Source organism: Poecilia reticulata, chromosome 4 (assembly GCF_904066995.2).
Source record: "Poecilia reticulata chromosome 4, P_reticulata-male-v2, whole genome shotgun sequence".
In the NCBI taxonomy this organism is placed as follows: domain Eukaryota; kingdom Metazoa; phylum Chordata; class Actinopteri; order Cyprinodontiformes; family Poeciliidae; genus Poecilia; species Poecilia reticulata.
In genome coordinates this window covers 33,759,837-33,773,894 of record NC_088833.1, presented here as the reverse complement: position 1 = coordinate 33,773,894, position 14,058 = coordinate 33,759,837, and the positions used below count along the sequence as shown (strand labels likewise).

The window sequence follows — 14,058 nt, the reverse complement described above, 5'->3', positions numbered from 1 at the left end:
ACCGCTCCAGCGAGAGCTGCAGATCATTACCTGATGAAGCCAATATTACCACATCATCCGCAAAAAGCAGAGATGCAATCCTAAGGGCCACCAAAACAGATCCCGACCATCTTGGCGACCTTGTCTACAGAGATTGTCCCCAGGCTCAGCTTCCTCAATGGAAAGCATGTTGGTGGAATTGAGGTCTTTGAAGTATTCTAAATGACTGAAAAAGTAGATTTAGAGGCTGTCATTTATTTTATTAATATTGACTGTGTCAGTAATGGTGGAAATAGTGGAATAGCTTTTTGCCTTTCCACATTAGAACACTGCTGCTGATGAATAGAAATTGATTTCTGAAACACAAAATATAGATTTATTGATTTGTGTCATCATACAACTTTTGCTAATTTAAATGAAACAGCTACTAAAGGACACATACAGAACACATTTTAGACAAGCTTCTGTGGAACTAAGACGAAGGCTTTGATGATCTGATTTATTACACCTGGGATTTTTGTACTAAAGGAAAACTTGAACATGCAATCATTGTTACTTTAGTGTTAACCTTTCTGTCTAAGAGACAGAAAGGTCTCATGCAGATACATTATCACTAAAATAAAACTGTGATGTCTGTCACTCTTTCTAGTCGATGAGAAATCTTTACAAGAGGTGAAAGCATCCTGGACAGTAAAGCTCAGACTTCTGATCCAAGAGATACAGAATTCCAAGGGCCTCAGTCAGTAGATGGAGGCTCCTGGGCTTCCCGGTTGACTGACACAGGGAAGAAAAACAAAAGGCATTGTTAAAGTATTTATTTCAAATCTAGCTGTATTTCAGGTAAGAATGTAGCAATACAAAGTCATCTGTTACAGTTCTGTAACAAATAACAGTCCATTACCTTCCTCTCTAGCTTTCATCCGGGCAACAAAGTTGTAGCTTTTATTCCTTCTGTAGTTCTCATATGGATCATCTAAAGACACTCCAACGCCTTTGTACTGGTCCCACTTATCCCTAACATCTCCCCCTTTGATAGGGTCCTGGATACCTTGTTCTTTGGCCCCAAGGCCACCAGAACCGCTCCAACCTGGGGCCAAAATACCACAGAACAAAATCTGTTAGAGGTTTCAGGAGAGAAAACCTGAATGCTATAAGCTGTACTGGTAGAAAAATTTAAATAATTTTTTGTACAAACAGAATTGTCTTTTGTAGTAAACAGAAATGAATAAGCATACCCATCTTTAATAACAACTGGTGGCCCTTATTCTCCTCTCCTAGTCTGGTGTCTGCAGACATTTTAGATGACGAACTGCCCAGCCCTGCAGTGGACCTGCAGTGAGAAGCAGAGACTGGTATATGCATCATTCTGTAGCACATACTGTGAAGAGAAGTGATGACAGCCAGGGAACTCACGAAGGAGAAGTGCTCCGGGATTTTGGACCACGACGGCGCTTAGTAGGAGAATTTGAGTGGGATCTGGATCTGGAGCCAGAGTGGCTCCGAGAAGACCTGGATCGGCTCCTGGACCTGCACACAGTCATATGTACACACATAAATATGTGTATGTACCTACCTATATACAGTTAGGTAGTTACATTGAAAAAGTAACAATCAGATTACTGATCACTCATTGAAAAAATAACTTAGATTACTGGTTACTTGATTTGGAAAGTAACTGTTACTTTATTAGTTATTTTCAGCAGCTGTTGACAACCCTCCACCACCTTATATATAAAAATTATATTGAGCTTTGCCAATACTTATTTAATTCCAAGTTATTTTATCATGGTAACATCAACAATGTGTCTCCACTTATAAGGTTGAACTGAAGGGGAGATTGCTTAATGTTACAAAAGTAAAAAAAACAACAACAAAAAAAACTTCAGTAATTTGTGTGTTTTTGTGTGTTCCACTATTGTCTGTCCACCCGGTTACAGGTTCTGTTACGGCCCTACGATTGCTGTCAGCACAGCGCTCCACCTAAGGTTCCATCACTCAGATGGCCCACTGCACATATTTCACGTTTATTGCAGTTCATATTAGTCTCGATGTTTGCAGTTTTCTGGAGCATAACACGAAGCTTGATGTCATTCACAGGTATTATAAATATATTTATTACTTTGACATTAACAAAGACACAGCGGGACAGATCATCTGGTAAATGATGGACGGGCAGATCCTGGCTAAAACTACTTGTCAGATAAAATCTGGGGCTTATTATGTATCTCTGCTGTTTTCTAAGCTCAAATGAGCAAATTCACATTCAAAAACCATAACCCGCGACTCATTAAATTTGCAAACAACTTTAGAAAAAACAAGCCCAACCAAGGCCTGTCAAACGATAAATCAATATCAACGATAAATTGCACGATAAATTAAACCTAGCAACCTCATTTTAATTATCGGCTTGATCGTCTCTTCCTGCCTTTTTTATTTCTGTTGATGACACTGAATTAAAAAAAAGGCTAAACTCCGGTGCTCTCCACTGACAAATCCCTTCCTCATTTCTTTTGTGTAATGTCCAGTGCACAATACACGAGTTGTCGGCGGATTTTCAAAACCAGACCACACATTGGCTGACAGAAATTCTAGGTATAACGGTTCGATCGGGTTCGTCGCGCCGTGTGGTGTCCAGCCACATGCGCACAAAATAATGGCTACAAGTCCAGTTAACTAATTTTAAAATCAGGCATTAAAAAATGCTTTACTAGAATCTACCTGTGATGCATGTGGCTTGAGTCAGTGTAAAGTCCTGACTTAATGAAAATCATTATAGCCTATTTATGTCACGTTAAGGAAGAACAGCTGAAAACTTACCGAGTTTATCAACTGCTGTAGCAATTTGGCTCCAACTCCTTCCTTTGTCATTTCTATATTCTTTGCACAAAATGTTGAATAAACATTAATGTTGTTTCCACATATCTCCGATGTCCGCTGGACTTCGGGTTGCGCTGTGTCAGCTGTTTGGGATTCCCCTCCATAATTACCCCTCAGAAAGAACGGAGGAGACTCCGTGCTTTCTGATTGGCTAATTGTCACATTCAGTGTTAAAGCTCCCAGTCAGGGAAAACCCCTGATTTAGGTCAGAGCGGCCAGGACGCTCTACCGTAACACACCTGACACTACAGGATGATCGGTTACAAAATCATCAACGACAATCTTAGATCGGTCAACGATCTAAGATTGTCATAAGGGGAAAATGGGGGGGGCAAAAAAATCGTGTAGTATCAACTATTGTATTAGATAGTCAGATGTGCCGCTCTTCTCTATTTAAATTTAGTGATTACTGAAGGCCAATACAGACTTCATAATCTGGACTCTTTTGGTTGAATGCAGTATTTATTTCCACTTTGGCCTTATGTTGTTTAGATTTTATTCAAGTATGTTTTTTGTTAATGGAAACTGAGAATCCATAAACACTGGAACTGATTTAGTTTATCAGTTCCAATGTTATGTGTTCTTTTGAAAATAAAGTGTATGGCACTTGGCAATTTCCATGGCAGGAAATTGCATGCATTATTAGTCATTTCCATTAAATCAGTGTCAAAAGGTCTTGAAACAATATTATCGTTTATCACAATAGTTTTTTAGACAATCATCCAGCAAAATTTGTTACCGTGACAGGCCTAGCCCAACCTGCTTATAATAACTGGACTTGGAGACAGAAACTCAAAATAGTTCCTGTTTTTCCAGCAACAAAATGAGCATCTCCCTCATCCCTCCATTGTTTACGTTTCTGTCAGCTGCTGCTGTGGCATAGAAAGGGCGGTCACTCCCCAAGATGCATAGAGAAAATAAAATTACATTACTAAAAAAAATAGCAACACACAGTGATTTGAATAAGTAACTTTGATCTTATTGCTGGTTTTCAAATAGCAATGCGTTAGATTATTTGCTACTGAAAAAAGTGGTCCTATCCACTTTTTTAGAGTACCGCGTTACTGACATCACTGCCTATGTAGGTACCCACCCACACAGACAGACATTTCACTGCCATCTACACTGAATATCCCAAACTTTATAGATTTTTAATTCAAACATATTGATTAAATTCTACAACCTTCAGTCTTTTACAACCTTGGTAACTTTCTCATCAAGCCTTTTTCCTAAAGAGGTTTTACGTTAAAATATCTAAGAGTTTGTTCCGAAATGCCGATTTAAGTGATCACAGCTGCCCAGGATTGTTGATTAATCACAGATTTTGTCTGAATGAAGCATAAGCACTTGAAGAACTCTTTTTTTCCCTCCAATCTAAGAGTCAGGATCGGTCCAGAGTTCAATTTAATTAAACTCTACAGACACAAGATTATTAAGAATTTGAAACCACTATAAGCATTTGTGTTGAATTTTTTTATTTTTATTTTTTTTAAATCATAAATGAAGCATTTGTGGACGGAATGTGATCAGGATCAAAAACTAATGCTGTTATCACTGACATACTTCAATCTATCCATGGTCTCAATATTGATGGTGATCAGTTTCTAGACATGTTCTTGAGTGTATCAGGTGTAGCCGAGTTAAATTTATAGTTTTTTATTTTTTATGGTGAACCTTCTCAAAACGCATGATTGCTGTCGCCTTTGTACTGCAGTGGGTTATTTCTGTTTTATACTGTTTTTATTTTTGGACTCTAGTGTGGTTCCAAATACATCCCCATTATATATGTATATTTGTTTTTCTTTGGGTTTTGAATTGTATTTTATTTTGATGGAGAAGCTTTTATTTTCTTGTTTCCTGTTTCTGTGTCACATCCTGTGAGTTCGCGCCGTCTCCTCAGTTCGCGCCGAGCTGCGCTGGGGAGAGGTAAGCGCACACAGTTGTCTTGCAATTGTGGATTAAAACATTCAAAACGTTGTATAAAGAAAGGGTATGCTGCTCGATTCATAAGTTGTAAATAGTTGTTTGTCCTATTGATGTTTAGCACAGCGCCGTTCTGGGTATTTAATTCCCACGGGTTCTTACATTTATTCGGTTTATCCAGTAACATGGTTATTTTATATATCTTTTCTGTTCTGCTGGATGGTAAAGGTGTGCGTGGGAAAGCCAGAGCCGGGAGCTGTTGCTGAACTTGGTTTTGTTTTAAACAGGTATGTGAGTTATTTTAAAATGTTACCCGGTTGTTGTATATTTTTATATTGTGATGGAAATTTGTAACTTTTGGGCAGATTTCGATTTTATTTTAATTGTTTTTATGAATGTAGATTTCATTTTATTATTATTTGTGAACTTTAATTGGCTTTATCCAATTCCTCTGAGTTCGCGCCGAGCTGCGCTGGGGAGAGGTGTGCGTGGGAAAGCCAGAGCCGGGAGCTGTTGCTGAACTTGGTTTTGTTTTAAACAGGAATAAAGCATCGTAAATCCTGGTTCCTGCTGTGGTCATTTTACATCTGTTACATCTGGTGCCGTGACCCGGATTCACTGGTTAGCCACTGCCGACCGCCGAGGGTTCAGCTGTGCGCAAGTGACGCTGACGTCATCAAGCTGGTCGACCTGTGGATCCTGTTCATTACTGTTAAGGTTAAGATCACTTTTCTGAACGCAGAGACTTTAATCAATCACTCAAATCACTATATCAGTTTGATAAAAGTTTTTTTGTGGATTGTGGAACCCTTTTTGGTTTATATTTTTTTTTTAAATCACTGGTTTGTACTGTGTGAAGCATGGCAGGCAGAGGCCATAACACTTTTAATGTTTTCACACCAGTAGCTGGGCGTGGCAGAGGATCTTTAGCCCAGAGTGATACTCAAATGATTTATGAGGGGTCATCAGAGACAGAGGAAATTATTGAAATACCTCCATTGGAGCCCCAGTTTTCTACTCCTATAAATAATAATGAAAGTACCATGCAGCAGTTACGCGATCTCATTGGTGAAATAGGGAGTCAAATAGGTGAAGCCATTACCAGCCGTTTGTTACACAGTGGATCTCACTTCACTCCGGAGAAGCTTTCACAAACACAGTGTAAGCAGGATGAGGCACCCAGCACAGTGGTTGATCTCACAAAAATGAGTTTGGTGATGAAATCAGACATTAAAGAGCCCCCTATTTATCGTGGTGACGGTGATGATAGGATTTCTGTTCATGAGTGGATAGAGTTGATGGAAGTCTACTTACGCAAGAAAGGATTCTCAGCTGGAGAAAAGACTGATGAAATCCTGAACCACCTGCTTGGTAAGGCGAAGAGTCTTGTAAAGATTGGACTTAAGAGTAGCCCTACCACACCTGTAAGCCCTGACGCAGTCTATAACATTCTGAGGCGCTATTTTAGCGACATTCCAGGGTCTTGCTTGCCACTGGCTGATTTCTATGCTACTCAACCAATAGCTAATGAGACGCCAGTGGATTATTGGGTCAGACTTAACACAGCTGCTGAAAATGTTGACAGGCATTTGAAAGATCAAGGAAGCAGCTTGAATAACTTGGATGCAGAGATAGCAATGATGTTCATCAGGAATTGCCCTGATCCTAGTCTCGCCTGTGTTTCAAGTGTAAGCCCTCCAACAAGTGGACACTCACTGAGGTGCAGGAGGCCATTGATGAGCATCAAAGGGAGCATCAAGTGAAAAGACCACATGTAACTGCGGCAAAAGCAAAAGCTTTCCAGATTGCTACTGCAACAGCAGCACTTGACCATTCAGAGCCTGAAGTAGAATGTAGGCAAGTGAACACTGTCAAAATTACTCCTGTCAGTTCTGCCAACTCAAATGATCGTACTGCAGAGTCAGGTGCGTTGGAACGGGTGCTGACTATGCTCGAAAGAGTATTAGAACGCACTGCTCAGCCTGCAGGTGAGACTCAACCCCAGTTTTTCCGTCCCAGTCAGTCTTCTCCATGTCAAGTATGCGGCCACAGTAACCACTCTACGCGAGCACACTGCATGAGAGAGAGAAGATGCCTGGCCTGTCTTGAGATTGGACATCAACGAAGAAGTTGTCCAAAAGTCACGAACACTCAGCGAGTTGGAGACTCTGCTGACCAGGGAAACTAGGCCACTCACACCCGAGAGGGCACTGTGTGAGTGAGCATGAGACCCTCACCTCAAAAGGAGATATTAAATCTGTGTATACAGAAAGTTTGAAATCTGCTCCATCTAATACTTTTGTGTTGTTTCAAAACATATCCAGACTAGAAAGGGCTGACAGCCTCTTTTACACTGATGCACAGGTTGGGGATAAAGTATCATTACAAGCCCTTTTGGACACTGGCTCCATGGCCTGCACTATCAGTGTAGAAGCTGAACAACTCCTTAAGAGTGCAGGGCTTGCATCCCAACCTGACTGTAACCATGATGATATCATCCTCGTGGGTTGTGGAGGAGTTCAGGTAAAACCAAAATGCATCTATGAATTAAAAATGAAAGTGTATGATTGTGTATTTAGTGTTCCAGCTTTGGTGGTTCCCGGGCAGAAAGATCAGTTAATTCTGGGCACAAATGTCATCAAACACATTTTAAATCAGTTCAAACAGTCTCCTCACTTTTGGCAAGTTGTAAGTAAACCCGAGTGTGCCCAAACACCAGAAGTAATACAGTTCGTTAGTATGCCATCTGGCATTGAGAGGTGGAGAGGTGATGTAATCCCAGATTTTATTGGAACAGCTGAACTGATGCAGGCCGTCACCCTTCTCCCGAAGCAGGAACATTTGATTTGGGGCAGACTTCCAAAAAACTCACCTCTGTCTGAGGGCAGTGCCATTTTAATTGAGCCATCAGCCAAAACACAGATCCACAAAAAAGACATTATTGTCTGTAGATCAGTGTCTTCCATGAATGGTGACAGGTGGGTCCCAGTGCGCATTCTAAACACTTCTGATAAAGCTATCACATTAAGGTGTCACACCAAAGTAGCAGAGGTGTCCACCTGTATTGCTCTTGAAGATATGGATGTGACTCTTGAGCCAGTGCTAGACGCAAAAGTCAGGACCAACAGTCAGACAGTGACAAATGACAAAACAATCAGCTCTGATTCTCCCTGTACCAGTTTCCACAATACCCTGAGCGACTTGGGGTTGGAAGATCTGGACATTGACTCTTGTGAGGTGTCTGATCATTGGAAGTCGAGGCTGTTGCAGCTGGTCCAGAAATATGAAGGCATTTTTTCAAGAAGCAAACTTGACTGTGGGCTGGCCAAAGATTTTGTCCACCGAATCCGCCTTTCAGATGATCGACCGTTCAGGCTTCCATATCGACGTGTTCCACCAGGGCAGTATCACAAGCTGCGGCAAGTTCTCACAGAAATGGAAGAGCGAGAGATCATTCGCAAATCTAACAGTGAGTGGGCTTCCCCTGTAGTGCTGGTGTGGAAGAAAAATGGAGATCTAAGGGTCTGTGTGGACTATCGCTGGCTAAACACTCGTACGATTAAGGATGCTCACCCCTTGCCACATCAATCGGACTGTTTGACGGCTTTGGGTGGCAGTGCCATATTTTGTGCCATGGACCTCACCTCTGGTTTTTATAACATTGCCATGGCTGAGGATGATAAAAAACTGACAGCGTTCACCACACCCATGGGGTTGTATGAGTTTAACAGGCTGCCTCAAGGACTCTGTAACAGTCCTGCCAACTTCATGCGCCTCATGATGAACATCTTCGGTGATCAGAACTTTTTGACGCTGCTTTGTTATCTGGACGATTTGCTTGTATATGCTCCTGATGAGGCAGAAGCTTTGAGGAGGCTCGAGATTGTCTTCAGCAGGCTGCATGTCCATGGTTTGAAATTGGCCCCCAAGAAATGCCAGCTATTCAGGCGGAGTGTGAAGTTCTTGGGGCATGTTGTGAGTGAAAATGGTGTGTCAACTGATGCCGATAAAGTTCAAGCCGTTGTTGCTATGACAGAGTCTGATTTGATGATGGAAGACGGTGTCACACCTTCACAAAAAAAGATTAAGTCATTTCTGGGGATGGTAATGTACTACCAGCAGTTTATACCAGATTGTTCCCGCATTGCCAAACCTTTGTTCACTTTGACTGCCGCACCCAAAGGAAAAAAAGGGAATGGACGAGGCGCAGCAGCATTCAAGAAGTTACATCCAAATGATTGGAAAGAGGAACATCGGCGTGCATTTGAAGAACTAAAAAATGCGCTACTGGAGACTGTAGTGCTTGCACATCCTGATTTCAGTCGCCCTTTCCTTCTGTCTACAGATGCTTCGCAAGATGGGTTGGGGGCTGTTTTGTCTCAAGTTCAGGAGGGTGAAAGTAGAGCACGACCCATTGCCTTCGCCAGTAAGGCTTTAACGCGTGCCCAAAGTCACTACCCTGCTCATCGCCTTGAGTTTCTGGCGTTGAAGTGGGCTGTTTGCGATAAATTCAGCCACTGGCTTAAAGGGCACACTTTCACTGTCTGGACTGACAATAATCCCCTGACATACATCCTCACGAAACCCAAACTTGATGCATGTGAGCAACGATGGGTTGCCAAGTTGGCACCTTACAACTTCAGCATCAAGTATATACCTGGCAGTAAGAACATCGTTGCTGATGCTCTCAGCAGAAAGCCCTTTGCTCAGGATCGTGTCTGTCAACGGATTTTGAATGAGTCTTATAATGACCTTGTGGGGGAATCGCAACAAGTACAAGAAGCTTCAATTCAGGACACATTCAGGATTGGTGTCAACTACCAAGACATTCAGCAAGCAGCCCCATTAGATGAGCTGAAAAATAAATCCTTATCTGACTGTGAAGTATCTGCAGTGTTGACTGGTCATATGGAGTGGGATGGAGGTTCCAAGCAGAGAGTGGTTTCATGGCTGGCCCAGGATCTGGAGAAGTTGGCCCAGCCGGGTGAAGACCTTCTGCCCGTTTTCTCACTTCAAGAGCTGCAGGATAGTCAGAGGAAGGATCCTGTCCTGTCCCAGGTCATCCCATTTGTTATCCGAGGGAGACGACCATCAAGACGAGAGAGAGCTGGGTTGCTTCTGAAGGTGCTCAAAATCTTAAAACAGTGGGAAAAACTGAAGATGCTCGATAACATTCTGTACAGAGTTTGCAAAGATCCATTAACAGGAAAAAAGCGACATCAGTACATGACGCCTTCCTCTTTGATTGGTCAAGTTCTCAGTGGTGTGCATGATAATGCTGGCCACCAGGGTCAGAGTAAAACTCTATACCTTTCAAGACAAAGATTCTTTTGGATCGAAATGGAGCAAGACGTCAGAGACTATGTGAAATGTTGTAAGCGTTGTGTTGTTAGCAAGACATTGGAGCCAGAGGGACGAGCACAACTCGAAAGCATCAAAACCACAGGCCCCTTAGAGCTAGTTTGTCTAGACTTCTGGTCTGCAGAAGACTTGAATGGGAAGAGCGTGGACGTGTTAGTGGTGACAGACCACTTCACTAAGATGGCTCATGCCTTCAAGTGTTCAGGCCAGTCTGCGAAACAGGTCGCACGTCAGCTGTGGGATAAGTACTTTTGTGTATATGGCTTCCCGCAGAGAATACATTCAGACCAGGGTGCGAATTTTGAGAGCCAGCTTATCCAGGAGCTACTTCAGATAGCAAGTGTGAAGAAGTCCAGAACAACGCCCTACCATCCTATGGGGAATGGTCACACTGAGAGGTTTAACCGAACTCTAGGGAACATGATTAGAGCATTGCCTCCCAGAGAGAAGCAGAGGTGGCCTCAGATGCTGCAAACGCTAACCTTCGCTTACAACTGTACTGCTCATGAGTCGACTGGTTATGCCCCATTCTTCCTGATGTACGGTCGGGTCCCTAGATTGCCGGTGGATGTTATGTTCCACAGTGTGATAAAAGACAATGACATCACAGACTACAACAGTTATGTTAAAAGGATGAGAGATGATCTCAAGGAGGCTCTTCATGTTGCTCAGATTCATGCTAGTGCAAAACAACAGCGGCAGGCTGATGTATATAATAAGGGTGTGAAAGGTGCTAACATTGAAGAGGGTGATCAGGTCCTCTTGGCAAACAGAGGTGAACGTGGGCGCAGAAAACTTGCTGATAGGTGGGAGTCGACCTTGTACACAGTGATTTCGAAGGATTCAAGATGTCATACCTACCGCATTAGAAACCCTGACAACGGACATGAGAAAGTGGTTCACAGAAATTTGCTTTTGCAAGCCAGTTTCCTGCCAGTACATGTGGATCATGAGACAGAGTCTTCCTTCTCCAATGTTGGTCAGGAGTCTCAAGAGAAAGAGGAGGACGATGGAAACCTGTCTTTGGAGGGACTCGAAATTCATAAATCCGAGCGTACCGCTAGCTGGGTCGCAGAGGTCACCCCATCGGAAAATTCTTCAGTCCCTTTTGCTGACCCTGAGCCTTCTGATGTTGAGCTGCAGACTAGTGACTGCAATGGGGAAATTGCAGAAGTTATAAGTGGATCAGATGGTCGTTTTGGAGGGGCAGCGGAGGGTTCATTCAATGTTACTCTGTCAGACAAGGATAATGGGCTGAATGACGCTTCTAAAGGACAACTGGAGACGAGCAGCATTCAGTCTCAAGATCAAGCCTCTGCAAGGAAACCTATTGCAGACACTGGTAAACTGACAGTGACCACACCCATGGATCAAATCAAGACCAGGTTGGGCAGGGTAGTGAAACCAGTGAATAGGTTGATTCAGAATATGACACAGAAAACCAAACAAGGTGGTTTTGTGGTTGGTGGGTTAGCTAAGACTCTATTCATGTGAATAAATCCTTTGCTCATTTGGGATATTTTTGTTCATTACGAACTTGAAAGTTTATGTTGTTACTGTCATTCTGTGTGTCAAGATAACACTTATTTGGTAATCAAATCGAGAATATGTAAACGGCACATTCTTATGCAAAGTGGACATTATGAGTCTGGCCAACTCTTTATTGTCACTTTCTATTGAAATATAGAAACCCTTGGTTGCATAGTGATTATCATCGAGATGTAGCTACGATTAGCTGATGTTATCTTGTATGCAGTTTCTGATCTGATCTGTAACTGTTTTGAGAAGTTCAGGGGGGAGTATGTAGCCGAGTTAAATTTATAGTTTTTATTTTTTATGGTGAACCTTCTCAAAACGCATGATTGCTGTCGCCTTTGTACTGCAGTGGGTTATTTCTGTTTTATACTGTTTTTATTTTTGGACTCTAGTGTGGTTCCAAATCCATCCCCATTATATATGTATATTTGTTTTTCTTTGGGTTTTGAATTGTATTTTATTTTGATGGAGAAGCTTTTATTTTCTTGTTTCCTGTTTCTGTGTCACATCCTGTGAGTTCGCGCCGTCTCCTCAGTTCGCGCCGAGCTGCGCTGGGGAGAGGTAAGCGCACACAGTTGTCTTGCAATTGTGGATTAAAACATTCAAAACGTTGTATAAAGAAAGGGTATGCTGCTCGATTCATAAGTTGTAAATAGTTGTTTGTCCTATTGATGTTTAGCACAGCGCCGTTCTGGGTATTTAATTCCCACGGTTTCTTACATTTATTCGGTTTATCCAGTAACATGGTTATTTTATATATCTTTTCTGTCCTGCTGGATGGTAAAGGTGTGCGTGGGAAAGCCAGAGCCGGGAGCTGTTGCTGAACTTGGTTTTGTTTTAAACAGGTATGCGAGTTATTTTAAAATGTTACCCGGTTGTTGTATATTTTTATATTGTGATGGAAATTTGTAACTTTTGGGCAGATTTCGATTTTATTTTAATTGTTTTTATGAATGTAGATTTCATTTTATTATTATTTGTGAACTTTAATTGGCTTTATCCAATTCCTCTGAGTTCGCGCCGAGCTGCGCTGGGGAGAGGTGTGCGTGGGAAAGCCAGAGCCGGGAGCTGTTGCTGAACTTGGTTTTGTTTTAAACAGGAATAAAGCATCGTAAATCCTGGTTCCTGCTGTGGTCATTTTACATCTGTTACACAGGCATATGTGTGCATGTACCATGTATATGATGCATTGTGGGGACCATTTTCCTGACAGATTTTATGTTGTGGGGATCCGCTGCTCCTTATGGCCTGGTCCCCACAAGGAGACATGCTGTTTTTGGGTCAGGGGTTAGTTTTTGGACTATAGTGTGAATTGAGTTGTGGTTAGGGTTAGGTATGTAATGGTTAAAATTTGGTTGTAGAAGTCAATGGAAAGTCCCCACAAAGATAGCATGACAAACATCTGTGTGTGTGTGTGTGTGTGTGTGCGCGTATACGAGTGTTCAGACCTGGATCGTGAGTAGGAGCGGGATCGGCTGCGAGAGTGAGATGAACCAGAACGTGACCTGGAGGACTTTGATGAGTGAGAGCTTGAGCGAGAAGAAGATCTCCTCCTGCTGCGAGAGCGACTCCTCGAGCGACTTCCTCCATGACCGCTAAAAGGGGAAAAAAAAATAAACAACATTTTAAAACAAAATCACCAAGACGGCAGTTTGACAGCAGGAGCAAAAATACCATTTAAGACAAACCAGATGGTTAAGATTTGTAATCCTTATTTAATTTTAGAAAAAAAAAGTCCATTGTTGCATTAGTTCAAGGTTTCATTGTGTAAGAGCTGAATAGGTAGAACAGAGATTCTAATCCAGAAGAGACCCACCTGTTTCTTTTCTCCTGTTCCTTTTTTCTTCTAGCTCTCATCTTGGCTCTGAAGAACTCATACAGGCCATTCTGCTCCCAGCCTTCACTGGAAGAAAAACGCACTAAACTCGCTGAAAGGTTTAATTCAAGGAAAGTCATGCTTATTTTTAGAACACCATTCATACATAAAGGGTAATTGAGAATGCTTTACTTCACTGCATTTACTTAAAACAACCTGAATACATTTAAGACCCTTTCAGCTGATCCGAAGGAAGCTGAAAGGGGCTGAAAAGGTTCTAGCGGTAAGAGAAAAAGTCAACTTTGCTGGGTCCAAGAAGTCAGTAAAGCTAGGGAGAAGCTCCACACTTGTGTCTCTGAGTTGGCCCATCGATTCATCTTTTGAAAGAGGCAGATGGATGCATCAGGAGTGAAAACTGAGAACTGCGGGATCAAGGTGATAATTTGGTCATTTATTATCTGTTGTACCCGGGGATAGCTGTAGGGGGTGACACCATTGAGTGCAGTATTATGAATGGAAACCAAAAGAGGTCTGCTTGTAACTCAATAAGGACAGATGTTAAGAAG

At 42.2% G+C, this 14,058-nt stretch overlaps 1 protein-coding gene across 1 annotated transcript in view; it reads right to left on the bottom strand.

Annotated features, from left to right (window-relative positions):
* Positions 1 to 332: 332 nt before the first annotated feature.
* cherp (calcium homeostasis endoplasmic reticulum protein) overlaps positions 333 to 14,058 on the bottom strand; it is a 55,163-nt gene continuing 41,437 nt past the window's right edge. Inside the window, exons 14-19 of the mRNA XM_008408186.3 lie at positions 13,493 to 13,579; positions 13,125 to 13,271; positions 1,393 to 1,506; positions 1,215 to 1,309; positions 881 to 1,066; positions 333 to 753 (exon numbers count right to left, since the gene is read on the bottom strand). Of these exons, the coding sequence (XP_008406408.1) occupies positions 716 to 753; positions 881 to 1,066; positions 1,215 to 1,309; positions 1,393 to 1,506; positions 13,125 to 13,271; positions 13,493 to 13,579 (667 nt within the window). The 3' untranslated portion in view covers positions 333 to 715. The remainder of the gene's footprint in view (positions 754 to 880; positions 1,067 to 1,214; positions 1,310 to 1,392; positions 1,507 to 13,124; positions 13,272 to 13,492; positions 13,580 to 14,058) is intronic.